General features: G+C 64.3%; 1 protein-coding gene across 8 annotated transcripts in view; it reads left to right on the forward strand.

The window, feature by feature from the left end:
* Positions 1-25,268, forward strand: part of LOC123819672 (DAB2 interacting protein) — a 183,174-nt gene that overhangs the window by 142,105 nt on the left and 15,801 nt on the right. For 7 of the 8 annotated variants that reach the window (XM_045840092.1, XM_045840094.1, XM_045840090.1 and 4 more), the window contains 7 exons: positions 13,885-14,038; positions 15,732-15,830; positions 16,684-17,238; positions 19,231-19,375; positions 19,456-19,600; positions 22,414-22,650; positions 24,315-24,516. In XM_045840092.1, coding sequence (XP_045696048.1) covers positions 13,885-14,038; positions 15,732-15,830; positions 16,684-17,238; positions 19,231-19,375; positions 19,456-19,600; positions 22,414-22,650; positions 24,315-24,516 — 1,537 coding nt within the window. Of the gene's footprint in view, positions 1-3,499; positions 3,641-13,884; positions 14,039-15,731; positions 15,831-16,683; positions 17,239-19,230; positions 19,376-19,455; positions 19,601-22,413; positions 22,651-24,314; positions 24,517-25,268 lie in introns of those variants that run through there. The other variant, XM_045840096.1, reaches the window with a different exon arrangement.

Raw genomic sequence — 25,268 nt, forward strand, 5'->3', positions numbered from 1 at the left:
TGGGGAGGGCTGGAGAGAGAAACTCAGGAGTTTGAGCCCACTAGATATACGTAAAGCTGAGGTGTGGATGGAATCGCCCCGGGGAAGTATTTTCCTGAAGGAGGGAGAGCGCCCCACATCAGAGCCGGAGGAACTGCACACCGGGACACCGGGACGGGAGGCTGAGCGAGTGTGCCGGGGGAGGAGTGTGCTGGGGGAGTGGCGCCCCCGCGTGGGGGCCTGGGGCTCTCAGTGGGGGGCGGGGGGGTGACTGGCCTCCCTCGAGCAGGGAGGGGACAGAATCTGGGGGTGCATCTGGCCACGTGGGGGCCTTCGGGCACCTGGAGGGGAAACGCTGGGGCCAGGACAGGTGTGCTGAATAGAAAAGGGAGGTGAGGAAGAGGAGGCAGCAGTGGTGGGTGGCGGTGAAATGCCAGGAGAACTGGTCAGTCTGGGAAGTTGAGGGGCCCAGGAGGGGCTCCCAAGTTCTCGTCTCCGGGCCTCGGCCTTGTGGGTGTGTCAGGACCCTCTGGGCAGAGTGGAGCCCTCAGTGGCTCTGATTCGGGGGGCTGAGGGTGCCCCCACCCACACACAGATGACCTTTACCTGCAGCTCTCTAACCCCTTCTTGCTCCTCTCCTTCGTCTCTCCAGAGGCTCCTCGGTAACTGCCCTATAGAGTCATTCGGGTCCCCTGAGCTGCCCTCTCCCCGTTCGTCCGTCTCTGCATGTAGGCCCCTAAGAGGAGCACCCTGGGGTGGACGTACACTGAGGGTCTCTTCCCCTTGCCCCTGGCGGAGCCGGTCTTCACGTACACGAGTGGCTTTGGTCTGGGAGACTCTTTGTGTGTGTTGGCTTCCAGAGAACTGTGAGGTCTTGGCCAGGACCTTGACCTCCCCCAAGGCTGGGCTGGATGGAGGGAGTTCAGAATGTGTTTGTTTGGGGGAGGGTGGTGCTGGAGAATTGGGGCCATCTGAGGTCTGATAAACTCCAGGTGCGTTTTTCAGTGTCTCCTGAATGAGTAACACTCCGGTATTTGAACCTTGTGGCCTGCCGGGTCGTTTTGTTCGATCTCTCTGCAGTTGGTTAACGTGTGTTTTTACGTCTGTTGCATGTGTGTATCCTCATTTTACACGTGAAGAAACAGGCTCAGGAAGGTGAAAGCGCTTGCCTGGAGTTCTCCGGTTGCTAACTGACACAACCAGAATTTCCGCTCAGGCCTGCAGACCTGCCAGGTCGGGCCACCCCTCCCTGCCTGATAAACTCTGTGGGTGCGGGCGGAGGTAACGCTGGCGCCTGAGACACCCCGGGTCCTGCTGCCCTGTGGGGACAATGGGCTTTGTGCTCTGTCAGATCGGCACGCAGGGCTTTCCTCCAGGGCTCTCCTCCAGCCTCCGGACCCTGCTTCCTCTGGCGCTGCACACGCCCCTCCCCTCTCTCGGCCTGCACGCCACTGCTTCAGGCTCCAGGAAGGCCGGAGGAGGCAGGCCTTGACACTGGTTAAGCCTTGGGGGGCCGACGGAGGCTGTGTGTGTGTGTGCCGCAGGTGTGGCCGCAGGTGTGGGGTGGCTTGTGTGGCTGCTGTGCAGCTCCCCGCAGGAAAGCGAGCTCAGCTGCACCACAGACCCTAGGGGACACCTGAGGAGGGGAGTCTCCCCCCTCACCATCACTGGGGAGTGGAGTGAGACCCAGAGAAGGCCAAGGTGGGGCTGGGCTCTGCATAGAGAGGTGATGCCATGTGCTGCCTCCTGATGACGGGCAGCATGGCTTTGTGCCCTCTCGCCCCTCCCCCAGCCCAGCAGACCCCAGTTAGCCTGGGGGTGAGGCGGAGGCAGGTTTCTAAGGGTCTGGGCCACGGCCCAGCCTCCTGGCAGTCTTGACTGCCTTCTGGCCCAGCTCCTTCCCGGGTGCCGGCAGTGAGTTAGGAGGGTGGCCTTGCCTGGTAGTCACTGAGGGTCCCAACTGGACTCCCTCCTTTTCACAGAAAGAAACAAAGACCAGGAGAAAGGTGACTTGCCCAGGGCCACGACCCCGGACCCCAGTTTCCAGCTGTGTGCCTCCCAGCAGAGCCGGGCCGCCCCCGTCACCGTCACCAGTCTGGCAGCCCTTCCTCGGGTGCTCACTCAGAGCTGGGCTTTGTCTGTGGCTCTCGGACCCCTCACAGCCCTCCTGTGAGGCCGAACCCTGTTATTACTGCTCCTGTCACAGAGAGGTGACAGGAGAGGCCCAGAGAGGTGACCCGCCTTGTGCGAGAACACACGAGTTGCAAGTGGCACAGTCCAGATTCGAGCTCAGACCGTCTGGCTTCAGGGCCTGTGTTTTTAGTCTCCCTGCCCCCTCCCGCCTGGCAGCTGGGCTGGCCCTGCCCACTTGTGGAGCCGCGGGGCCCCAGGAGAGCCCGAAACCCTGGGCTCCCCTGCACCTGCTGCCTCCCCCAGCCCAGCAGCCTGCCCAGGGGGAGGGGCCTGAGGGCCTTGGAGTGAGGGGCCCCGCCCCGGCAGGGCACTGTCTGTCTCCTTTCATGTTGCGCCAGATGTCCCGATTTCTAGTTTTCTCGTCTGGATTGCGTGTGAGAAGGGGGAGAGAACCCAGCCAGACGAAAGCCTCTGGGTTGGGGCCCCTGTGACAGGTGATTCCTCCTCCTCACACACCCCCTTCATTGCTGCCTGGGAAGGAAAGGTGCTAGGGGCTATGCAACAGGTGGGGCCCGGGCCCCGGGCTGGGGAACGGTGAGGCCTCCGGGAGTGGGAGGGAGCAGGTGGGGGAAAGCATCCTGGCTTTGGCTGACCTCACGTGGCTGGGTGCTAGCGTTGCTGCAGACTGTGGGGAATCCTGGGCAGGTGGGCAGCCTCTGCCCACTGGGCTGCCTTCTCTGCGCGGCGGGCTCAGGTAGCACCTGTCATGTGGAGTGGTCGTGAGGGACAGTGGGCCCGTGCCGTGAGGTGCTAAGCTCTGTGCCAGGCACAAAGTGGGTGCTTATTTTTTAAAAGATTTATTTGTTTATTTTTTAAAGATTTCATTTCTTTATTTTTTAGAGAAAGGGGGAAGGAGAGGAAGAGAAACATCAGTTGGTTGCCTCTTGCATGGCCCCAGCTGGGGACCTGGCCTGCAACCCCGGGCATGTGCCCTGACTGGGAATCGAACTGATGACCTTTCAGTTTGCAGGCCGGCAGTCAGTCCATTGAGCCACACCAGCCAGGGTTTTACTCTTACTCCTAAGATGTAGCCCCACTGTTTTGGGGTTCTTTGGGACATTTGGGTGAAATTTTGGATTTTTACTGTGGTGTATTTTATCTCAAGTCTTCCTTAGAGGTCCAAGGCCTTCAATCGGATCATGACTTTTTTGGTTTCTTTTGTTTTTTTTGTTTTGTTTTCTTTTTTCGGTGTCCTGTTTCCTGTACAGCAAAAGAGATCTGTGCCTTTAAAACCCTGGTCAGCTCAAGTGGGACACTGTGCCTTTAAAAGCACATTACAGAGAGTTGGAACTTAGCCTTTGTTTAACTAGCCATGATTAGTCCCAGCGGACAGGGCTGGAGCGGTGTGTCCAGGACCGGAGCTGGGTTGGGCTGGCTGGGCCCGGTGGGGAACGGCGGGCAGCCGGGCGGCTGTCCCGGCCTCGTGGGGTCCTGGACCTGGTGAGCTTGGTGGCCTCTCAGAGGGATGGTGAGTGATCTGAACAGAGAGTGGAGTGAGGGAGGATGGAAGCGGGGAGGCTGCCAGCCTTGGGGCCGCTGACCGGCCTCCTGGGCCCGGGCCCATCTCCGTGAGGCGGGCGGGAGCTGCCGGTCAGAGAGGCGCTGTCACAGGTGCCAGCCTTGGGAGGGGCCCGGGCATTCCCTGGGGACGGTGTCCCTGGCCCTCGGCAGACACCTCCCGCCAGCCCAGGACGTGGAAGCAGTTGGGTAGCCTGCCAAAAGCAAGAAACAAACTGTGTTGAGGCGCCTTTTAGTTTTCTAAGGGAGAGGGAGCCGGTGTCGGTCAGTCCTTCTGTGAGCAAGCCCCGCGGCCTCTGCGGCGGCTCTGTCCTGACCCGAGCAGTGCTCTGGGCAGCTGGAAAGTTTTCTGGGCCCAGGAGCTTGGCCTTTGCTCTGCCTGGCCCCACCCTGGGCTGGGCTGGGCCGGGTGGGGCTGTACTCCCGTCTGGGGGCCCTGTCATCTCGACCCCAGGACCCCAGCGGGTCTGTCTCCTTTTCTCCTTCCTTCTCCCCGCCTGTGTCTCTGTCCCCCGATCCATCGGCCTGCAGGGTGGGGTGGTGAAGACCAGGGAGGTTGTGTCTGGGCCTGGAATGTGTTTTGCTCCAGCTTAAATATTTGGAGCGGTTGTCAGGAGCCAGGTCACTGTGATGCAGCGGTCTTGGCTGGGGAAGCACCCCGTCTCTGAGAAGTCAGAGATCGTTGCAGACTTCCCCGCGGGGGGGTATGGGAACAGTTGAGCTGCCTGGCTTGTTACGTACGAGTGTCCCTGGGTCCTAGCCACTTTCGTGGCCACTGCTGGGGGCGGGCAGCGGGTCAGATTCCTCCCAGCTAGGTGTCCTTCGCTCCATTCTCCAGGTAGGGGAAACGGTTTACCCAGGGTCACACGGGAGGTGACAGTTCTGGTGACCCAGGGTTCCTGTCAGTTACCTGGAACCACACGCTTTCTGTAGGTCTGGTGGAAGCTGTTGGCACTGACAGGCAGGGCAGAGGGTTTGAGGTTGGAGCCCGGGTGCCAGGCCTCCAGCCCTGGGCTGGGGCCTGCAAGCTGTGGTCCTGGGTGCCGCTGGGCCTCCCTAACTTGGGGTTTCCCCGGAGGACCTTGTCAGTTCTGCTGGGGCAGGCGCCCTGGAGGTGGTGGTCTTTGAGCCAGGCGTGGGGGTGGGCCGCCCCGTGGAACTGGACCCAGATGGGGCTGAGCAGGGCTGTCTGAGCTGGGTTGGGCTGTACCTTGGAAGCTGTATTTAACGTGTGTGGCATTATTGATTGGAATTCCGTGGGTCAGGTGGCAAGTGACAGAGCCAGCTTATCCCAGAGGCAGCCGTGCTGGGTGGGAAAAGAGGGCGGGCTCTTGGGTCTGGCACAGGGTTCGGGCCTGGGGAAGCCCTGGAGGTCTCGGAGTCTCAGGTTTCTCCACTGCAGTTGGGCTCCGTGAGGGTCAGAGGTGTGTGTGTGTGGGGGGGGGGTTCAGTGTGGGGCCAGCGTCCCGTGTGCACTTCCCCGGTGTGTGGGCAGGCGCCAGTGTGTGCTGGTGAGGCAGGGACTGGAGAGCCACAGGCGGCTTTGACGCCCGCCCAGGGTCCCCAGGAACAGGGGAACTCAGCAGCCACGCCCCTTTCCTTTCACTGGGTTTCTCTGAGTTTCTGCCTCTGCCGGTGGCCTGGGAGCCTGTGGCTGGCGGGCACCACCCTCTCCTGTTTCGCTGCTGTGCACCGTTCCTGCTGTCTCCTGTGGGTGACAGTCTGGGAGGCAGAACTCTGAGGCCCCCTGGAACTCTCAGACACCAGGCTCCAGGAGGGATGGGGAGTGGGGTCCCTAAGACCCCCAGGTTTGGTGCTGGTGTCCTGGAGGTGCTCAGTAACGCCGTACTGGGGTGCTGGGCTCTCTAGCCCAGGAGTGGGGGGCGTCAGCTTCATGAACCTCCAACGGCCCCAGCAGGAGGTAAGGGCAGCCCCATTTGTCAACCGAGGGAGCTGAGGTGCAGGAGAGGCCGGCCAGAGGTCTGTGCTCCCTTGGCCCAGCGCCCCTTCCCTCCCTGTCCTCGCCTCTTGTCTCCCTGGGGCCACAAAGCCCCTCTGTCCCTCAAGGTGGCTGGAACTGAAGAGGCAGCGGGGCTGGAGAGGAGCACTGGGGCTGGAACCCGGGTGCCAGGGTTTGTTTCAAGGCGCATCCATCTCTTCTTAAAAGGGGGCTTGGAGGCGTCTACTTAAAGTGGCAGTGTTCTGCAGCCCGCTCTGGGAGGTCGCAGGTGGGCGGAGTGGCCGACGCTCTCTGGGTCGGTTGGCAGAGGCTTTGGGAGAGGCCTCCTGTGGGGCAAGGGCAGGAGGGCTCTGCCTGCTGGGCAGAGTGAGAGGCCTCTTGGAAGTGTCAGTGGTCCCGGGAGAAGGCAGGAGCAGCCAGAGAGGCCACGCGGGGCAGCACGGCGCAGGATGCTCCAGAAAGGCAGGGCCAGGGCGCCCTGCGTGGCAGGCCCCCTGCAGCACCGATTTCACAGACGGGACGACCGAGGCACACAGGTTTGTTACAGTGACCCGAGTGGCAGAGCGTTGTTTGCGCGTGTTTGTTTCTGAGGAGGGAGGCCTCGCTTCCGTGCCCCAGTCATCAGCCAGCTGGGGCTGCGCTGGCAAGGGCCTGCCCGGTGCGGAGGGACGAGGGGAGGGCGGTCCCCAGATCGCGTTGTCACGCTAACGCGGTGGCTCACACAGCCCCAGGAGACCCCCTGGCGTGGTGCCTGGTCCCGGCTGGAGGAGATGAGAGGGAGATGCTGCTTCTGCCCCTGCCCTCGAAGTCCACAGGGTGTCATCTGAGCCCCGGAGGGCTTCCTGGAGGTGGGCGGCGGGGAGCAGTGCCATAAGCCAGGGGGGAGTGGCTTCCTTGAGGAGTGGAAGTCCTTGGTTTTCATCTCATTCATTTTTTATTTCATCATTCTTCCCAAGTTGGGTCATGAGTCCCCCGGGCCCCAGGCGGCTGTCGGAGTGTTTATGGTTTCTGGTGGGGGCAGGGGAGCCCGTCAGAAACCAGGCGCACGCTGCGGGGTGTGACCTGTGGGCGCTGGCAGGAGTGAGGAGGAGACGGGCACAGACTGAGCTCACAGGGAGGGAACGCCTCGGCCGGGACCTTGAGCCGTTCGCCAGGGCTGCCCGAGGGGGGGCTGGGGTGGGGACGGGCAGGGGCCAGCAGGGGCGGCTGGCGGGCACCACCCTCTCCTGTTTCCCCTCCGGGGCTGATGGGCCAGGGCTGTAGGCAGATGAGGCCGGGGTCTGTGTCTCGGGTGCTGTGCCCCCTGGGGCTCGGGTGCTGCTTTATCTTGAGTGACAGGGTGGCTTAGGGTTTGGGCGCGTCCCCCTCTCTGATCCTCGCGAGGGGCTGCGCCGGGCCTGGGGGCTTCTCCCCAGGACCAGAGAGGGCGGAGAACTGTCCCGCTCAGAGGTAGGCGCGGCCCGGGGCCCTCAGCTAACTTCAGGTTTGCCCAGATCTCATCCTATTCAATGAGTGTTCCTCAGATTCTCTTCCTTTAAAATTCAGGGCACTTTGCTGCTCCACTGAGGTTTATGAATGTTTAAAAACTGCTTTGTGGTCCCCAAAGTAATTTGACGAGTCTGACAGCTATTGATTAAAAATCCAAAATTATTCAGGTTGCAGGAGGACTTGGGGGATTAGAGGGAAAGTTTTTTTTGTTTCCTCTTTGTCTGTGTGCCCTTTGCCACCTCCCTCCTCCCCCCGCCCCCCAAAAAAGGGGAAATAGGATGTGGGGAGGTTGCCGTGTTCAGTATGGTTTGAAAACTCCGTGGGGCTCCAGGATCGTCCTGGAAGGGGCGGGGACGGGCATGGCCGGGATGCTGAGGGTGCGTCTCTGCCCTGAGACAGGAGCAGCGTCCCCACGTCCCACGGTCTCTCCTCCAGCCTCGTGGCCCAAGCCGCCCCCAGGCAGCAGTGAGGGGTGGCTCTGCTGTTCCAGGGGTGGTGGCGGTGGGAAGAGATGTGGCAGCCGGTAAAGGGTCCCTCACGTCTGCAGGGAGTCGGCCCCGGGGGGTGGGATGGCGGTGCTTCCTGAGGTGGCTCAGCAGGTGGGGGCCCGGCAGCCTAGGGGGAGAGGGAGCCTGCCAGCACCGTGCAGTGGGTGTGTGGGTCCCAGCACAGGAGGGTGGACCAGGCCAGGAGCCTGCTGGGCCCCTGGGCTGACTGGATGCCCCGCCTCCAGGCCCGGCCCCTGTGAAGTAGGTTCCGGGACAGTCCCACGGAGGGTGATCTGGCCATGGGGGACCCCAGCTTCCACTTCTGTGCCCTGGGACCCGGCCAAGCCACTCCCCTGTGTAAGCCTCGGTTTCGTCTGGTGTCCCAAAGCCTCTGTCATCGAATCCTTTGCACGAACGGGGGCGTGTGTGAGAAGGGTCGCCCCGTGGGCTGCAGCTCCTCGGACCTGTCCGAGTGCCTGCTCTCCCTTTCTGCCTCTCTCTCGGGGTTGTTGGGAGAAGGCTGGGCGCCAGGGTGTGTGCCCGGGGAAGAACTCCTATGGCACGTGAGGCTGAGCTCATGGCTGCCAAGACCGGGTGCTGTGGTGCCTCCCAGTCTGTCAGCACCCGGGGCACCTCTGGGGGCCAGAGCATGTGATGAGCCACTCTGTCCTCCCCTCTTGGTTGCCAGGGTGTGGGTCCTTCTTCACAGCTCGGCCCTGTGGCGTCAGGGCAAACACCGGCTCCCGGGTGTGGGTAAGGGCAGTAGACCAGGCCCCTTCCAGCCCAGGGCTCAGTCTGGGCATGGGGACAGGGTCCCACTGGTCCCAGGGGCGGCCTCCAGGCCAGGCCTTGTCATCCCAGGAAGCCTTCCCAGACAGGGCCGGCAGCCTCCCTGCCTTTTAAGGACAGGCTGTGGCTCCCCAGGGCCCTGGGAGCCACAAGGCAGCTGCATTCTTCTCCCCTCCCCTGGGACCCCCGCTGGGCCAGGAGTGAGGGCTGGTCCTCTCAGCAGCCAGTTCCCAGGCCAGGAGGGCAAGGCTGGGCCTGGGGGAGTTGGCTCTGCTGGCTGTTCTGGGTGGGGGCAGGGCACGCACTGTCCTGTTTGTGTCCTGCCACCAGATTCCCAGGAGGTCGGCGCCCTTTCCCAGCCTGTGTGCCAGGCCCCAGGGGCAGATTTTCGGCACAGCCTCCTGTCCAGGACAGCCTCCTGGACCTGCCCAGCTGTGACAGGCCAGAAGTGTGGCTGGGTGGTTGGCATGTTGGGACCTGACTCCAGAGTCCACAGGTCCTGCCATCCCTTGGGTGGGCACCTCCTTTGTGAAGACCAGCTTTATCTAGCATTTCTACCCCTTCCAGGCCTGGCTGTGGCAGTGGGCAGTGGCATGGGACCCCACAGCTTGTCTGGGGGAGATTGCATCGGTGGGGGGGCCTGTACTCGGGAGGTCTACTCAGTGGGGTCTGCCACCCACCCTCCAGGCATCCCGTTCTCCCTTCCTTTCACTTCAGGAAATTAAGTGTGGGGTATTTTTTTTTTCTAAGACATCCCAGCATTTGTGTAGAAGGAGTTTGTCCCATTTTGCAGATGGAGAAAACTGAGGCATGGAGACGGTAAAGGATCTGAGTAGTCCGGGGGAAGAAACAGAATGGCCTGGGAAGTCTCTAGCGTGTTCACCTCAAACGTCAGGAGTGTCGTCTACCCTGGAACGTTGGCCTTGATGACAGGATGACAGCGTGTGCGGCCTTCCTCGGCCTGCACACGGCCATCCCCGGCCCTACCGTGGCCCCTGCCGAGGTGTCTGGCAGTGCGGCAAGTGCACTGAACCGGCAGGAGGGGATGGGGACTGTCACGAGTGGCTGCAGGAGTCACCGGCATTCCCTCCTCCTGCTCTCCCCAGCACCCCCCTCCTTCACTGGATCCCTGCGGCCGCCCTCGGAGGAGCAGACGTCCTCCTCCCGCTGACGGGCGGGGAGACTGAGGCCTGCAGAGTTGGAAGACTTAAAAACTCGAGGTCGCGAGTTTCACCAGGCATGGAGACTAGTTTCACCGGGCACCTTGACACCAGGCCCTCCCACCCTCCTGCCTGTTCCCATCTGCTGGGGGGGGCGTGGGTGTGAGGGTGTGAGTCCGTGCACTTCTGGGGCTCACTGACCTGCCGGCCTGAGAGCACTGACTGCCTGGCCTGTTCCCTTAACAGCCTGCCAGCAGTGCAGGCAGCCCCTCCACAGCAGGTGTAAAAGGGTCCCCCTGTTCCTGCCTGCGCACCTCCAAATATGGGGTGCCCTTCCCTCTAACACCAAACTGGCCCGGCCCATTTGGGGACAGCTGTAACTGAACTGTAATTGAGCTGCCCCGGCCCCAGCCCTGCCCACTGGGGACATGCAGGGCAGCTCCCCCTGCCCCTCTGAGATCCGGAGGGTGACCCTGAGCCTCCCGCTTTCCAGGCTCTGCAGTCCCACTCCCCGCCCCACCCTGCTCCTGCAGCTGGAAACATCCTCCCCATCGCAGACAGGCTCTTTGATAATTGTACATTTTGTTTCGGGGTACCCTCCCTCTTGAAATAATGGGGGCTTTGCTAAACTTCTGTATCGCTAACCTTTGAAGAGAAAAAAGGATGAGTTAAAAACACTGCTCGCGGGCTGGCTGGGAGGCAGGCCGATAAGGCTGCGGCCCAGGAGCTGGGACAATGCCCCGTTGTTCCCGTTCCCGCCCTCACAGCGAGCTGCTGCTGAGACCTGGCTGCGTCCGCAGCGGCAGCTCTGCCCCTGGCCCTGCACGTCGCCTGGGCTCCTGGGCAGCGGCTGCCCGCCCCAGCCAGGCCCTCCGGCTCTTCCTCCCAGACCCGGAATGCGTGGGTCACGGCGAGCAGGGCGGCGGGCTGGGGGCCTTTCTCTGCCCATCGTCGCCTGTGGGGAGATGGGAGGACGAGCCTCGTGCTGATGGCGTTAGTCTTGGACTCTGCCGAACGGGGTTCGGATCACGCCCAGCCGCTTGCCTCCAGTGCAGCCTCAGGCAAGCCATGCAGCCTTTCTGAGGGGCGGGGCCTCCGTCCTGAGAGTTGGGTGAGGAGGCCGGTGGGCAGGTGGTGTGGAGCCGGGCCCGGCCACACGGCCTGGGTGTGAGCTCCTGTCTGAGGCTAGGAACAGTGTACACAGTTGTGGGGGCATTCGGCTGGGCTTTGGGAACGGCGAAAGAAGGGTTTTGTTAGGCAGAGAACGTCGGGGGAAGGTAACGCAGGTTCCGGAAGGCGTGAGCACGGACTGCAGAGGGAGAGGAAGTTCAAGGGGACTTCCACCCGGGGACCGGCTGGGGAGGTGCATCTTGCCAGGGTGTGGTTTGCGGGGAGGTGGCGAGGGGCGGTTAGGGGAGGGCTCGGCCCGGGTAGAAGCAGGTGACTTGTCATCCGTAGGTCTTGAGGAGAGGGCGGACCGATGGGAGTGATGCCCTGTTGGGTAGAGGGGCTGGTGTCGCGCGAGGGTCCCACTGTGGTCTAGACGGAGAAGGTCAGTAGGGCACCCCTGCCCCTTGGTCTGTAGGCCCTGTCCAAGCAACTCTCAGTAGCTTGGGGGTCCAGGGCAGGGCTTACTGCCCTGTGGCCTTGGCTCTCCCATCTGTGACCCAGGACTCATGGTGCCCCCCTTCCTGGGAAGTGAGAGGGTCCTGCTGACCACACTGCAGCGGTCAGAGCCTGGCTCTCTGCTGTGCGGAAACAGCCGGGCACCTCGGGGGAGCCCCTGGGCCTCTCTAGGCCAGAAGAGTCCTCACTCCTCCTCACAGTGAGCTTGGGCCTGCTCCACGTCCCCCCACTTGGAGGAATGCCGGGGAGATGGGGAGGGTCGGGGCTGCCCAGCTGCAGTGAGGGTGCCTTGATGTGAGCTTGCCCACAGCCCTCTGTTCACCTAGGAACCTGCCCCCCGAGGCCTGGGCCAGCTGGGGCATGTCTGTGGGGCAGGAGGGTGGGGCAGGAAAAGCAGGTGCTGCAGCTCCAGGCTCCAGGTTCTGGCCACTTCGGGGTCTGGCCCGGGCCTGTTGGGCTCCTGGGCTACAGAATAAGGACCCACTGGTGTCCCCGGGCAGCCCCAGTCCACTCAACTCTGCCTCCCTTTTCTCTCTCCAGCCCACTTGGTGGGTCCCCTGCTCCACCCACCCTGGCTCCCAGAATCCCCGCCTGGCAGGGGTTTCTGGGCTGGGCCAGAAAGCAGCCTGGTCCCAGCACGGAGCCCAGGTTGTCAGCTCTGGGTGGCAGGCCCAGGGGGCCGTGGGTCGCAGCTGTTCCTGGGCCGGCTGCCTTCCCCAGCACCTGAGGCATGAAGCCCCGTGTGGGAGGGAGGCCTGGAGTCTGCCCCATGAGGTGGCGGCCCTGGCTGGAATCACGGCTGAGGGCACAACATGGCATTGGCCACGCTGTGATGGGGGAACAGGGCCTGGAGGGCTCGCCAAGGGCAGAGCCTGCCGGCTCCCAGCACGAGGTGGTGTGGCGGGCAGGCCGCCGTGCCCGTGTGTGAAATGCTGCCTCCCAGGGAGGGGGTGCTGGAGGAGCGGGGGCACCCCAGCTGGGCTGCCAGGGGGCTGGGGCCTCGCCTAGAAGTGCCCCTCGTGGGCCCCGCGGAGGTTTGGGTTAGTTCCAGCCGCGTTTCAGCCTGTCTCGTAGCCTCTGCCTGGCCTGGCCAGGCCACTCCCCGAGAGCTTCCAGAAGTCCTGCCTGAGGGCATCGGTACGGCTCCCCTGACCTGAGCCACAGCCATGTGCCCGCCTCGTGCTAGGCATGGGCAAGCAGGGGCAGGGAGCCAGACGGGGTCTCTTGGGCTGTGAGGTCCCCAAGGGCTGGGGTCCCCATTCCAGCTCTGACTCCAGCGTGGGGCTTAGCACAGAACTCCGTGTTGGGGTGGGCAGTGCCACAGTGATATGGCTTTGGGGGGTGGAGGGTGGCCTCTGTCAACCTGTGAGCCTCTCTGGGCAGGGTCCCTCAGCTTGCCTCTGGATTCCTCAGTCTCACACAGCAGCCTCCGCCTCCCTTACCCCGCTGGTCCTGGAAGCAGGTTGCAGGTGTGTGTCCTGCGAGGAAGAGTGTGGTGACCCTGCCAGGCCTCGCTGGCTCGAGGTGGGGTCTTTGTTTGACGAGGCAGGGAGAGATGGATGGAGTGGGCCTGGACCACTGGATGCTGAAAGGCAGAGGGGCTGGGGCAGGAGGCCTGGGCGGGTGATGCCCAGGGCGGGTTCTGTGCCTGTTCCAGGGGTCTGGGCCGTGGGCACGAGTAGGGGCGAGGCCAGCTCAGCTTCCACAGCAGAGGTGGCCCTGGCAGGCCCGGCGGGTGCTCAGGCTTTTCCTGTGCCCCGGCTGTGGGAGGGGCTCGGGGGGGCACTGCCGGGTGCTCCCGGCTCTGGAAAGGAACCGTGCCTCTGAGGCAGACTCCCGAGTACTGGTGCAGCTGCCTCCTGAGGCCCTTTCCAAAGCCGAGGCTCGGAGAAGGGGCGGCGGTGGCTTGCCCAGGGCCACAGAGCAGGGGAGCAGTGAGGCCAGGTCTCTGGGCCCGTCCAAGTCCAGGCTCCGTTTGGGCACCAGGTGGCGACCATTACCTCTGCTCTTTGTGTCTGTGCTGGGCCCACTGACCTTGGTCCTGGTCCCCACCCCCGGCACGTGGCGCCTGTCTGAGTTTTGGCACCTTGGGAACTGTGCGGCTGGCTGTGTCCCTTCCGTTTGGAGCCTCGCTGTCCTCACCTGTGAGATGGGTCCATGAGGTCCCTGTGGCTCCCCTGCCTCGAGTCAGGGGAGTGCGGCGGTGTGTGAGAAGGAATGGTGTCGGCAGTGACTTTCTGGACGGAGGTGTGACTGCTCTAGTCTCGGGTGGGAACCGGGGCTGAGGGGCGGGGCATGGGGAAGGCCATCTGGGTAAGCCCAGCCCTTTTCCTGCGGGGCCCTGAGTCTGCTTAGGAGCCTGGCCGGACCCTACCCTGCACTCGCTGCTGACTTTCAGCTCCTGAGTGACGGCCTCGTCCTCAGCCACTCCATCCCTTAGAGCCTAGACCGCTGACCTAGGGCCCTGCAGTGGGCAGAGGGACCGATCGTGGGTCTCTGTGACTCCAGCTCAGAGGCGTCCCCTTCCCCAGAGTCTGCCTGAAGGGGAGGAGGACCGTGGGGTCGAGGGGAGTGGGTGCCTCCCACTCGGGGTCTGGACAGGCCTCCTGGAACGAGGGGACCAGGGACAGGGCAGGGCGAGGAGTGGTGGGCCCAGCCTGACGCACCTGCTGCTCGCCCCCAGGTCCCATCTGATGCCGAGGCTGAAGGAGTCTCGCTCCCACGAGTCCCTGCTCAGCCCCAGCAGCGCGGTGGAGGCGCTGGACCTCAGCATGGAGGAGGAGGTGGTCATCAAGCCGGTGCACAGCAGCATCCTGGGCCAGGACTACTGCTTCGAGGTGGGTCCCGCTCGGGTCGGGCGTGTGCCGGCGGCGTCCCCTTCCAGGCCAGGTCTCCGGCACCCTCCTGGAGCGTGCGGAGGCCTCGGCTGGGAGACAGTGGCTGGAACCTATTCATAGCTTTTGCTCCTGAGAGACCAGGTGGAGCTGAGAGCCGGAAGCTTTGCTCCTTCTCCGCGGGCTCCTTGAAAGTAAACCAGTACTGCTCCCCCTGCTGGCGAGGGCCGGAGGCCCTGGCGGTGAGCCGTGAAAGGGGGCAAAAGCCCACGTAGAGTTGTTTAAGCCCCCAGGCCTGTGCCTGAAGGTTGCTCACCCTCCTTAGAGACCCCCTAAGTGCAGTGTGGGACGGTGGAGAGTACCCCCTCTTCTGGGCTGGCCTCCCCGCTCTCTGAAGCGATCAGAACGTGTTCTGCCCTAGCATTCCGTGACCCAAGGTTTAAGAGCAGGCAGAGGGCAGCAACCCAGCCTGGCAGGGCCCTCCCTGAGCGTCCCCTGTCCGGTCCCTCACGGCAGATGGGCAGTCTGAGGCCCAGAGAGGGCAAGATGTCAGAGGTCACACAACAAGCCTGCAGCCAAGCCAGGACCAGGGTGTCAGATGTCGTGAGTGTTCCGGGGAGTCCCCGACTGCTTCTCTCGTCAGTCAGATTCTCTTCCCACCTCGCCCCCTACACCCACCCACAAGCAGCTTACATCCTCAGGGGAGCTCCCTGGTAGAGGACTGAGCCTGGTAATGAAGATCAGCCCCTTGGGGGTGAGCGTGGCAGCCTGGCCCCAGGAGAAGAGTGGAAAGCGTGTGGCACCTGCCCCACGCCCTGCGCCCACTCTTTCTGGGTCAAGACTCCTGGTCCTGCTGGGCTCCTCCTGGGCTCCAGCTCTGCCTGGGATGGGCTAAGACGGTGCCTGGGTGCTGCTCCCCAGCAGGGGGCGCTATGGCTCGGGCCGGCCCTGGAATCGCTGGATAAGGAGTCTGGTTCCCCCTGTAGAGCGCTTGGTCTGGTGCCGAGGACAGAGGAGGACAGAACAGAGCGGGAGCAGCTCGGCCTCCCTCCCCTGGAGGAGACCGAAGGATGGGCAAGAGGCCCACAGCGAGGGGCGGGTGGGGGTTCCAGGCAGAAGGGCCCCGGGGCCCAGCCTGCCCAGACAGCCCACTTCCCGTTTCTCCAGTCTGGCCCTAAAATGTTATGTTTCTGTGGCCATCACTGTTGTCATTGTCACTTGGCAAAAGAGGACTGCCGGAAGGTGCCACGTGAGGACTGAGGTGACCCTTGTGCCCACCTGGGGTGGTGTCCTTGGTACCTGCAGAGGGCAGGCCCCGTTAAGTGTTGCCCTCTGACCTGGGCAGGCACCCCGTGTCCTCTGTCTTCCCGTCTCAGGGGAGCGAAGTCAGGGGAGTTGGCAAGACACTTCCCTGTGGGCAGAGGGTGCCGAGGAGGGGCGAAAGCCGGGACCAGGGCCAGGAGCCGGGGTGCAGGGGCGGGCCACCCTCCTGCCGCTGACCTGCTCTGGGATGCTGGTCTCACCGCTGCACCCCACCTGTGAGGACGAGGGGTCGTCCCCGGCCGTGCCCTGCCCACTCCCTGGCCTGGTGCTGCAGACCTGGTGGCCACAGCCCCCCATGCCCTGGAGGCCTTCTGTCCTGCCCAGTCTCCCTGGGTCCCCCTGCCTCGTGACACTGTCTGTTCGTCCCCCACAGGTGACGACGTCATCAGGAAGCAAGTGCTTCTCCTGCCGGTCGGCAGCCGAGCGGGATAAGTGGATGGAGAACCTGCGGCGAGCGGTGCACCCCAACAAGGTGGGCTGTGCCCCCTCCCACCAAAGCCTGGGGGACCCAGGGCAGGCCCGGAGCGGAGCGCGGACTCCCACCTCAGGGAGTGGCGTGGGGATCTCTGGTGTGGGCTGGGGTGGGGTGGAGGAAGCTGGCCTCGGGACAGGGGTCCGAGTTGGCCGGGCTGACTCGGGCGCTCTGGGCCTCTGCCCTCAAAGCTGCACAGCGGAGGCTGGGCCAGAGAACTGAGCGTGGGCTCTTAGGGCGTTGGGTGCTGGTGTCCTTCTGCCTGGGTCTCCTGTCCCCCCTCCCTGGCCGACTCCTGCTCACCCATTCAACTCCAGCGTAGACACCGGTCCCACCCTCCGGGCGAGCACCGCTGGCCCATGCTGGTGCCCTGCTCTGTGTCCCCACTGCCCCTGGGCTTCCCCCGTCAGGTTTGTGAGACCCCAGCGGGAATCGCCTGCTTCTGGTCTGCCCCCCTGGCTGACTCGAGGGCCTGGGCGGAGGCCTGGTCACCATGGCATCACTACAGAGGGGGCCTAAGGTCACCTAAGAGGTGACTTTATAGACCAGCAAACCAGAAGAGCTAATAAATAGCACAGTGGCCTGCTGTGCGCTGACCTCTTACTGGACCTCACACTGTCTGTGCCTGTTTCATAGAAAGGGGACTGAATCGAAGTCCCTTGCCCAAGGTCAGTGAGCTAGTTCATGACAGTGGGGATACAGCTCTGTCCTATCAGATTCCAGCGCTGGCCCTGGCCCACCCAACCTGTCATCCCCCGGGCCCCGCCGGGTCTCAGAGTCTCCCCAGCCCTGGGCTGGGGGGTGGGCGGGCGGCCGGCCCCTCGGTGACCCTGGCCCCCCTGTGCGTGTGCAGGACAACAGCCGGCGTGTGGAGCACATCCTGAAGCTGTGGGTGATCGAGGCCAAGGACCTGCCGGCCAAGAAGAAGTACCTGTGCGAGCTGTGCCTGGACGACGTGCTCTACGCCCGCACCACGGGCAAGCTCAAGACGGACAACGTCTTCTGGGGCGAGCACTTCGAGTTCCACAACCTGCCGCCCCTGCGCACCGTCACCGTCCACCTGTACCGGGAGACGGACAAGAAGAAGAAGAAGGAGCGCAACAGCTACCTGGGCCTGGTGAGCCTGCCCGCCGCCTCGGTGGCCGGGCGGCAGTTCGTGGAGAAGTGGTACCCGGTGGCGACGCCCAACCCCAAGGGCAGCAAGGGCCCCGGCCCCATGATCCGCATCAAGGCGCGCTACCAGACCGTCACCATCCTGCCCATGGAGATGTACAAGGAGTTCGCCGAGCACATCACCAACCACTACCTGGGGCTCTGCACGGCCCTCGAGCCCATCCTCAGCGCCAAGACCAAGGAGGAGATGGCGTCGGCCCTGGTGCACATCCTGCAGAGCACGGGCAAAGTGAAGGTGCGTGCGCGGGCCAGGCGGGCGGGCCGCCCCGCGTCCCTCTGGCCGCGTGGAAGGGCCTGGGGACGCGCTGGATTACCTGCTGTTCCCCATGTCCTTGTTGGGGATTTCAGCCCTGTCGAGGGCACTGACCACAGCCAGGCGGGCCCCCGAACCCAGGAGTTGTGTCACGGAGGCGGGGCTTCGTGCTCCTGCCCCTGATCGCCCAGGCAGGTGTGAAGCCGATGGATGGGACAGCAGCTGGCAGTGAGGGATTGGTTTCTAGGGGTCCCTCACCCCCGAGAGGGCTCGTCCCTGAGGCTCGGGGCCAGCCTCTTCCAGCTCAGGGGTCCCAGCGACCCAGCCACACATGTCCAGGGAGGTGTTGCGTTCAGTTGACATCCCCATCTGGTGACCACCAGGGTGCTGTCGCAGCCCCCCACTCTCGTACCCAGACACACAGATGCAGGCTCACCCCCTCCCCGCGTGGCCCTGTGAGGGGCGGGGGAGCGTAGGCGGGAGGATAGAAGTGACTGGTGCCGCTGGAGTGCCGTGCGTGTGAGCTCCCCCTGTGTTCAAAGAACTGGGCGGGTAAGGAAGCGCTCTTGGTGAGGCGCACAGCAGCATCTGACACAGGCACCGCGGGCCGGAGGTGTGGAGGCCACGTGACCAGGTACCCGGCACCTTGCTGTCCTCCCAGGCTCCGCTCTCCTGTGAGGTGACTTCTCAGAGTCTCTGTCTTTGGACTCCAGGGGGCTCCTCCCTGCCACCCCCTCTCTGCTCAGTGCAGCGGGGGGACGGGACCTGGGAAGGAAGCAGGGGGGCATGAGCCAGATGTGGCCCAGGGAGCTGCGTGGCCTTGGACAGGTCGCTCCCTGTGCCATGCTGGTCCCCGCATTGGGTCCTAGCCCCGAAAGCTCTTCCTCGTCCCCGCCTGGGCCGAGCGCCCGCTGCAGGGTTCAGGGAGGCCCCCGGGCGTCAGTAAGAGCCTGGGTCCTGCTGCGTGCGTTTTAGAGAAGGAGACCCCACAGGTCATCTGTGGGTCAGGAAGGGCCCCTCGGGGGACGTGGTCCCCCGAGAGGCCAGCGGCGGCTTCTTTAGCTCCTCGTGTCCCTCCTTTGGCCGGCAGGGTCTCCCGGGCCTCGAGCTGCATTTCAAGGGCCACTTGTGATGACAGAGGGACCCCAAGTTGTGCACGCCGGAAGCCCTGGCCCACACTGGCCGCCTTGTAACTTCATGGCTGGGTGGCCTCTGCCCTGACCTTCACCCTCCCTCGGGACTTGGGCTCCCTCCCCCACAACACGAGGTTGGCTGTGGGTGAGGGGGGCGGGTTCTGCGGGGAGGGAGTCCCCCCCGGCAGCGGTCGCAGCAGGTTCGGCCACGGGCTCCCTGTGCAGTCCGGAGGGCAGGTGTGGGCTCAGGCTCCTTCCTGGGGTCGCCCCACGGTCCTGCCTGTGGGCCCACAGCAGTGAGGAGCTGCTGCCCAGGTTTGCCATGTGGGCAGTGGTGCCACCGCCTTCCGGGGCAGCCGGACAGCCTCCACCCCTCTCTCGTCCTCTGAGGGGCCACACAGGATGGGTCTGTCTGGTGGGAGACCCCTTCAGACTCACGGGTCGAGAGCAGCAGCTGCTTGCAGGAGGGAGAGAGGGTGGCCCGTCTGTCCCCCGTGGCACTGATGGTGCGGTTGGGGAAGTCCTCTGGTCACTCAGCCAGGCGCGGTCAGGGCTGAGCAGGGCCGTGAGTCCAGCTGGCCTGGCCGTGATGCGGGAAGCTTGTGTCCGTGGGGCATGCCCTTGCCCAGGCCTGCCTCCTGGTCTCTGGACACAGCTCTGATGTCTCAGCACTAGGTGCCCCCCTCACCAGGCTGCCCTCCCCTCTCTCCCCGGCAGCCCCCAAGGGTTGACGCTGGAGCCACCTTGAGAAGCAGGGCTTCTGGCCGGGGAGCGGGCGCGGACTCCCAGGGCCCTCCCTGCCCGGCCGGCTCAGGTCCACCCCCCACGCCTGCCTCCCCAGGACTTCCTGACCGACCTGATGATGTCAGAGGTGGACCGCTGTGGGGACAACGAGCACCTCATCTTCCGGGAGAACACGCTGGCCACCAAGGCCATCGAGGAGTACCTCAAGTTGGTGGGCCAGAAGTACCTGCAGGACGCGCTAGGTAGGGAGGGTTCGGGCCGGCGGCGGCGGGCGGGGGGTGGGACGTGCGCCCCAGGTCCTCACCCCCCCTCTCGGCCCCAGGCGAGTTCATCAAAGCGCTGTACGAGTCCGACGAGAACTGCGAAGTGGACCCCAGCAAGTGCTCGGCCGCTGACCTCCCCGAGCACCAGGGCAACCTCAAGATGTGCTGTGAACTGGCCTTCTGCAAGATCATCAACTCCTACTGGTCAGTGCTGCCCCCCCCCGCCCCCCCCCCCACCCTCCTTGGGTTCAGCGGCCCGGGGCCTCCCCAGCCCGGCACCTGACCTGCCCTGTGTCGGGCACCTGCAGGGTGCCAGATGCTGCACTGGGCATGGGTGTGCTGTTCTCGTTCAGACAGCTCGGTGAGAGGCTCGGCTCCCTGCCACCCGACGTGCAAACTGCAGAGCTGGGGCTTCGTGAGGAGAGGGCAGGCAGTGCTCCGGTAGCCTTGCACACCCTCGGCCTGGCTCCGCAAAGTCTCGCTGGGCCACCAGGCCTCGGTCCTGGCCCTTCTTGGGCTCTCAGATGTCAGGGAGTGTTCCAGAGTGCAGGCGGGACGCGGTTTGTGCCTCGTGGAGCTGGCAGTCGATTGCGCGTGTTCATTAGCGAGGGCCCTGTGGGGCTGGCGCTGTCGTGGGTGCCGGGCAGCGAGACAGACAAGGCCCTGCTGGGCCCCATCTGGGGCGTGTGGATGGCTTAAGCTGACACCCCTCGTCCGTCCGTGGAGTGTGGTGCGCACGTCACAGGCTTGCGGTCGGGCCCGGCAGGGGCCTGTGTGGGTGCCTGGACGGTAGAGAACGGAGAAGCAAGGACCGGGCTTTAAGCAGAGCAGAGATCCGCGGGCTGCTGCCAGCCCCCAAGAGAAGGGCAGGGACGTGCAGAGTGCACTGTTCAGATGGGACTGCAGCCAGGGCCGGAAGTGGTCCGAGCGCCATGTCCTCTAGGCTGGCATCTCAGCCACCTGCCTGCACCTGAGGCGTGTGTGGTGGCCGGCTGAGCTTTACGGCTGAGCTTTATGTGGGGGGAGGCCTTGCCGAGGGCGTGGCGCGTGTGGCTGTTGGGCGGGGACCTTGCCACCAGCCCCACGCACCGGGGCTGTTTTCACACTGCAGGGGCTGCTCCCATTTCCGCCTTGGCCACTGCTCCCCCTCAGGACCTGCGTCCCCCTCCCCACCCGGACCCCTCTCCGGACCCTACCCCAGCCACGCCCTACTCCTTTCTTCGGTCGTGCTTCTTTCCTTCCTGCCTGAAGGCCTTACGCCTGGCTCCCTCCTGTGGCCCGCCTTCAGGCAGCCCGCTCACCTTCCTGGGGGACCCTCTGTCACAACCCTGATCCCATCAGAGTGTTGTTGTGCCGTGTCTGCACCTGTTTCCTGCAGGGAGCACCCCGGGGCAGCTGGACCCGCCCGAACCCCAGCTCGGGGCTGGGCACACAAAGGGCCCTGGAATTGTTCAGCAGAGAGGCCCACCAGGTGGGCAACAGCCTTGGGAAGGGGGCGGGGAAATGGCCAGAGCCAGTGTGGGGTGAGGGGGTGCCCCCTGTACAGGTCCCTGTGTTCCTGGGCTGCACAGAGTGCTCGCCCGAGTCCAGCCTGGCCCCTCTGACCAGGTCACTGGTGACCCTGGCACCAGGGGTGGGGGGTGGCCTGCGAGCCTTGAACCCTCTGGGAACACACTCCCCGCCGTGGGGCCTGGCTGGGTTCTGCACTGCCCTCTCTCCCCAGGGCGGGCGGGTGTGGGACGCGGGGACCGGGAACCGCGGGCCGTGATTTTCCATTTCCTCTGCCTGGTGTTCGTCAGAGGCCCAGAGGCACCGCTCAGGGCTGGATGCCATCGATAGATGTCATCACTCAGCAGATGATGCCCAGGGCCAGGCTCTTTGCCCAGGAGCTGCCCCCTGCCCAGGCCTGTGCCGGGCTCTTCCAGGACCAGGGCTGGAGGCTGCCAGCCCTCACATCCCCTCGGGCTGTGCTTCTGTGCCCACCGCAGTCCCTGCCAAGAGCCCACTGGCCTGGGTGCTGGGCCTGCTGGGCACAAGCTTTTGAGGTCGATCAAGGCCTCCTACGGCCTGGGGGTCTCAGCCTTTAGACGGCCTTGTTCTAGGTGTAACGGCAAGGAAATGAAAGGCCAAGGAGGACCAGGCACTTGCTCCGACCTCCCGGAGGTCATGACAGCCAGGCAGGGACTGGGTTCAGGGAGCCCTGGGTCCTGGCCTGCGCCAGGGTAGGAGGTGCCCCTTTCAGGGTGAAAAGGTGGGAAAGCTACTTAAAGCTTGACCCGGCGAGGCCCCCTTGTGGCAGGTGGACATGCCCGCTGTGGGGTGAGGGGCCCTGCCCGTCTGTGCTCACTGGATCCGCCAGGGAAGTCCATCCCTGTCCAGAAATGGAGAGCTGTGTACGTCTTACCCGGTGTCAGAATATTCCTGCCGCCTTGGTCACTCTGGGCTCTCCCGGAAACCTCCAATTCCTGCAACGGTGCTTGAGCGAGGGGAGTAGGTTTCCAACGCTGCTGCTGGGAACCAGGGAGCTGCGGGCTGTCCGGCTGTATTTTCCTCACTGCCCCCTCGGCCCAGGTGCCTGCTGTCTGGGGAGGCAGGAGAAGCGCTGGGGCCGGTGGGAAGGGCCCAGACCCGGAGCTGGCCTTGCCGTCTGTCCTGGTCAGGACAGAGACCTGGCTCCTCTGCGCCCCTTCAGGGGCGCCCAGCACCCTGACCGGAGCTCGGAAAGGGCTGGGGGCTGCCCTTCCCACTCCCTGGCACTCTGTGCCCTCCCCGCGCTGTCTCTGCTCCCCGGCGGCCCCGTCCCGCCCGGCGGAGGATGGCCAGGTGATGGCTGGGGGCCCGGTGACGTCGGGTGGTGGAGCAGCGGGTGGTGGAGCAGCGGGCTGAGCTCACAGCTCTCAGGGCTGGAACTCAGGGTGCGGCAGACCCAGCTCCAGGTCCCTGCGCCGCCCCCTCCCGTCCCGTCCTGGCACCGTCCCGCCTGACCACCAGGCCCCGTCTTGCCTGTCGCTCCCCAGTGTCTTCCCGCGGGAGCTGAAGGAGGTGTTCGCCTCGTGGCGGCAGGAGTGCAGCAGCCGCGGCCGGCCCGACATCAGCGAGCGGCTCATCAGCGCCTCCCTGTTCCTGCGCTTCCTCTGCCCGGCCATCATGTCGCCCTCGCTCTTCAACCTGCTGCAGGAGTACCCCGACGACCGCACCGCCCGCACCCTCACACTCATCGCCAAGGTCACCCAGAACCTGGCCAACTTCGCCAAGTGAGTGGCTGGCCGGCCGGCAGGGCTGGGGGTTGGGGCCGGGGGCCTCGGGGCAGATGGGCAGGTGGGAGGGTGGGGGGGGGCGGCCTGCCCCGGTCATGCTCAGGCTTCCCCTCCCCCATTTTCAAAGTAAGATCCCCACACCCCACCCTCCCCCTACCAAAAGTACATGCCATTTGGGTATGTTTCCTGAATTTTAAGGGGTGAGAAGATACTTTTTTTGCTTCAGCTTTTTTGAATGAACATTTTATCCTAAGGATCTCCCCCCCTCCATGTGGTTGACATTCACAAGCCTCGTTTTGAAATGAGTGACTAACACGCCTTCGAGGGCGGAGGGCCCGTGTGTCTGCAGCCCGTCCCTGGGGGTGGGCGGGCACGAGGGCCGTTTCAGACTGTCCTTGTTGAGCGCTGTCAAGGGCGTCCTTGCTCGCAGAGCACGTCCGTGTTCCGGACCGTTCCTTAGATGGAGGGGGCGGGAGCGGAAGGGCTGGGTCATCCAGTCCCCCGTTCGAGAGGTGGTTCCAGGGCCACCTCTGTGCTGGGCTGTGAGTCATGCTGGTCCCAGCCCCGCAGAACCAGCACCTCAGTGCGGGCCGAGGGGGCTGAAGAGGGAGCAGCAGGAGGGAGCAGAGACGCACGTGGTTCTCGGGAGGGCCCTGCGCTGGCTGGGGCGGAAGGCAGGGCAGCTTCCCCGAACGCCCGCTCCCCAGCTGCGTGTCGGGAGCAGGGGCACGCGGGCCCCGGGCAGGCGGCGTGCTGCAGGGACAAACAGCGTGGCGTTCCCGAATCGTTCAGTGCTGACTGCGGGGAGTGGGAGAAGAAACCCAGGAGGACAGCAGGGATTCGAAGGCCAGGCAGGGTGGCGGGAGCCACCAAAGGGCTTAAGGGTGGGAGAGGACAGCCCTCGTCTAACAGCCGCAGTCCATCCTGCAAAGGTCGAACTTGACAGTGGTGAGGCGAGGAGATTGGAGGGAGCGGGAGTGCACCCGACAGATGGGAGCCCAGCTGTGGCTGGTTCTGGGGAGAGGCAAGGAGAGGAAGTATTGGGGGGGTGAGGAGGTGATGCCGGAGGCGGTGGCTGCAAGGTGAAGGGTCATGAGAAGAAGATAAGGTCAGCTGGCCTTGCCAGTTGTGGGAGGAGATGACCCAACAGACTCTGGCTCAGTTATCTGGTGGACAGTGGTGTCCCCGCTGGGTAGGGAGCGTGGGAGGAGGGCCTGGATTTGGGGGGTGGCCATGACCTTAGGCCTGGCCAGGCTGGGTGTGAGGGGAGGGGCTGTGGACGTGCACGTCTGCAGGCCTGGCAGAGAGACCCGGCTGAGCGTGGACTGAGGGTCATCTGCCCGCCAGGCCGTTGAAACTTGAGGGCGAGAGGGAGGCAGTTGTGACTGGCAGTGAAAGGGGAGCAAGGGCCACAGGACATTCCTGTGAGGAAAGTTCCAGAAAAGGGTCCCTGGACTTGTCCGTGAGGAAGGAGGGCCCTGAGTCAAAGCAGATGGGTCAGCTGGTGGAGTTAGTGGTGGGGAGCTGGCCATAGTGGGTGAGGAGGGGTGGGAGCTGAGGAGGTGGGGGTGTCTCGGAGAAGGGGGGCTTCTGGGTGGGGCCTGGCTTCCCGGGGGCCTGCCTTGGACCCAGGTCGCTCACCCCGTTGGCCCTCTCTCCAGGTTTGGCAGCAAAGAGGAGTATATGTCCTTCATGAACCAGTTCCTGGAGCGCGAGTGGACCAACATGCAGCGCTTCCTGCTGGAGATCTCCAACCCCGAGACCATCTCCAACACGGCCGGCTTCGAGGGCTACATCGACCTGGGCCGCGAGCTGTCCAGCCTGCACTCGCTGCTCTGGGAGGCCGTCAGCCAGCTGGAGCAGGTGCCTGTCCCTGGGGGCAGGGGGCGGCCGAAGGGTTCCCCTATGCGGTGCAGATCTGCTGCCCCTCCTGGGTGCTGGCGCCCAAGGTCCCAACCCAGGCCCTGTCAGCACCCACTGGGGTCTCGGGGGCCCGTTTGCTCGCCAGCACCTGCCAGCCAGGAGCCCACCCCGGCACTGGGGCTCTGGCTGTGTCTCTGTGCACTTGGTGTTGAGTGGGTGGACTGCACATAGGAAGGTATGTTCCCCGTGAGAAATGTGATCAGATTTAGCTCTTTCTGTGAAAATGTCCTCGTTCTGGATTTTAAGGCCCCTGACAAGAAAAAGACTGAGAATGCCGTGCCTTTGCATGTCAGGCAGGAAGTGACAAACCTTTTCACAATTGCCCTTGACTGTCCCTTGAAACGGATGTTTCCTAGGCACCCCTGGCGTGGCTGCAGCCCCCTGGAGTGAGCCCTCCGTGGCTGGGGGGCCCACTGCACCCTGCCAGCAGCCCCGGCCACACAGAGAACAGGTTCTCGGTAGCAGGAGCAGGGCCTGCTACAGTCTAGCTCCAGGATGTTTGTCGCTGTTAGTGAGAGGCCCCTGCAGAAGTCCTTACTGCTCAGACAGGGCTGGAAGGCCTCCCGCCCCCGTCCCACTTCCCGGCAGCGGCCCCACAGGGCACTCTCGTGCGCAGCCTGCTGGACGCATCTGTGTGTGTGTGTTAAGGGCACACATGCGAGCACAAGGCTCTTTCCTGTTCAGATTGTGTT

This window comes from Phyllostomus hastatus, unplaced genomic scaffold (assembly GCF_019186645.2).
Source record: "Phyllostomus hastatus isolate PE091 unplaced genomic scaffold, TTU_PhHast_1.1 phas_contig_34, whole genome shotgun sequence".
NCBI classification, from domain to species: domain Eukaryota; kingdom Metazoa; phylum Chordata; class Mammalia; order Chiroptera; family Phyllostomidae; genus Phyllostomus; species Phyllostomus hastatus.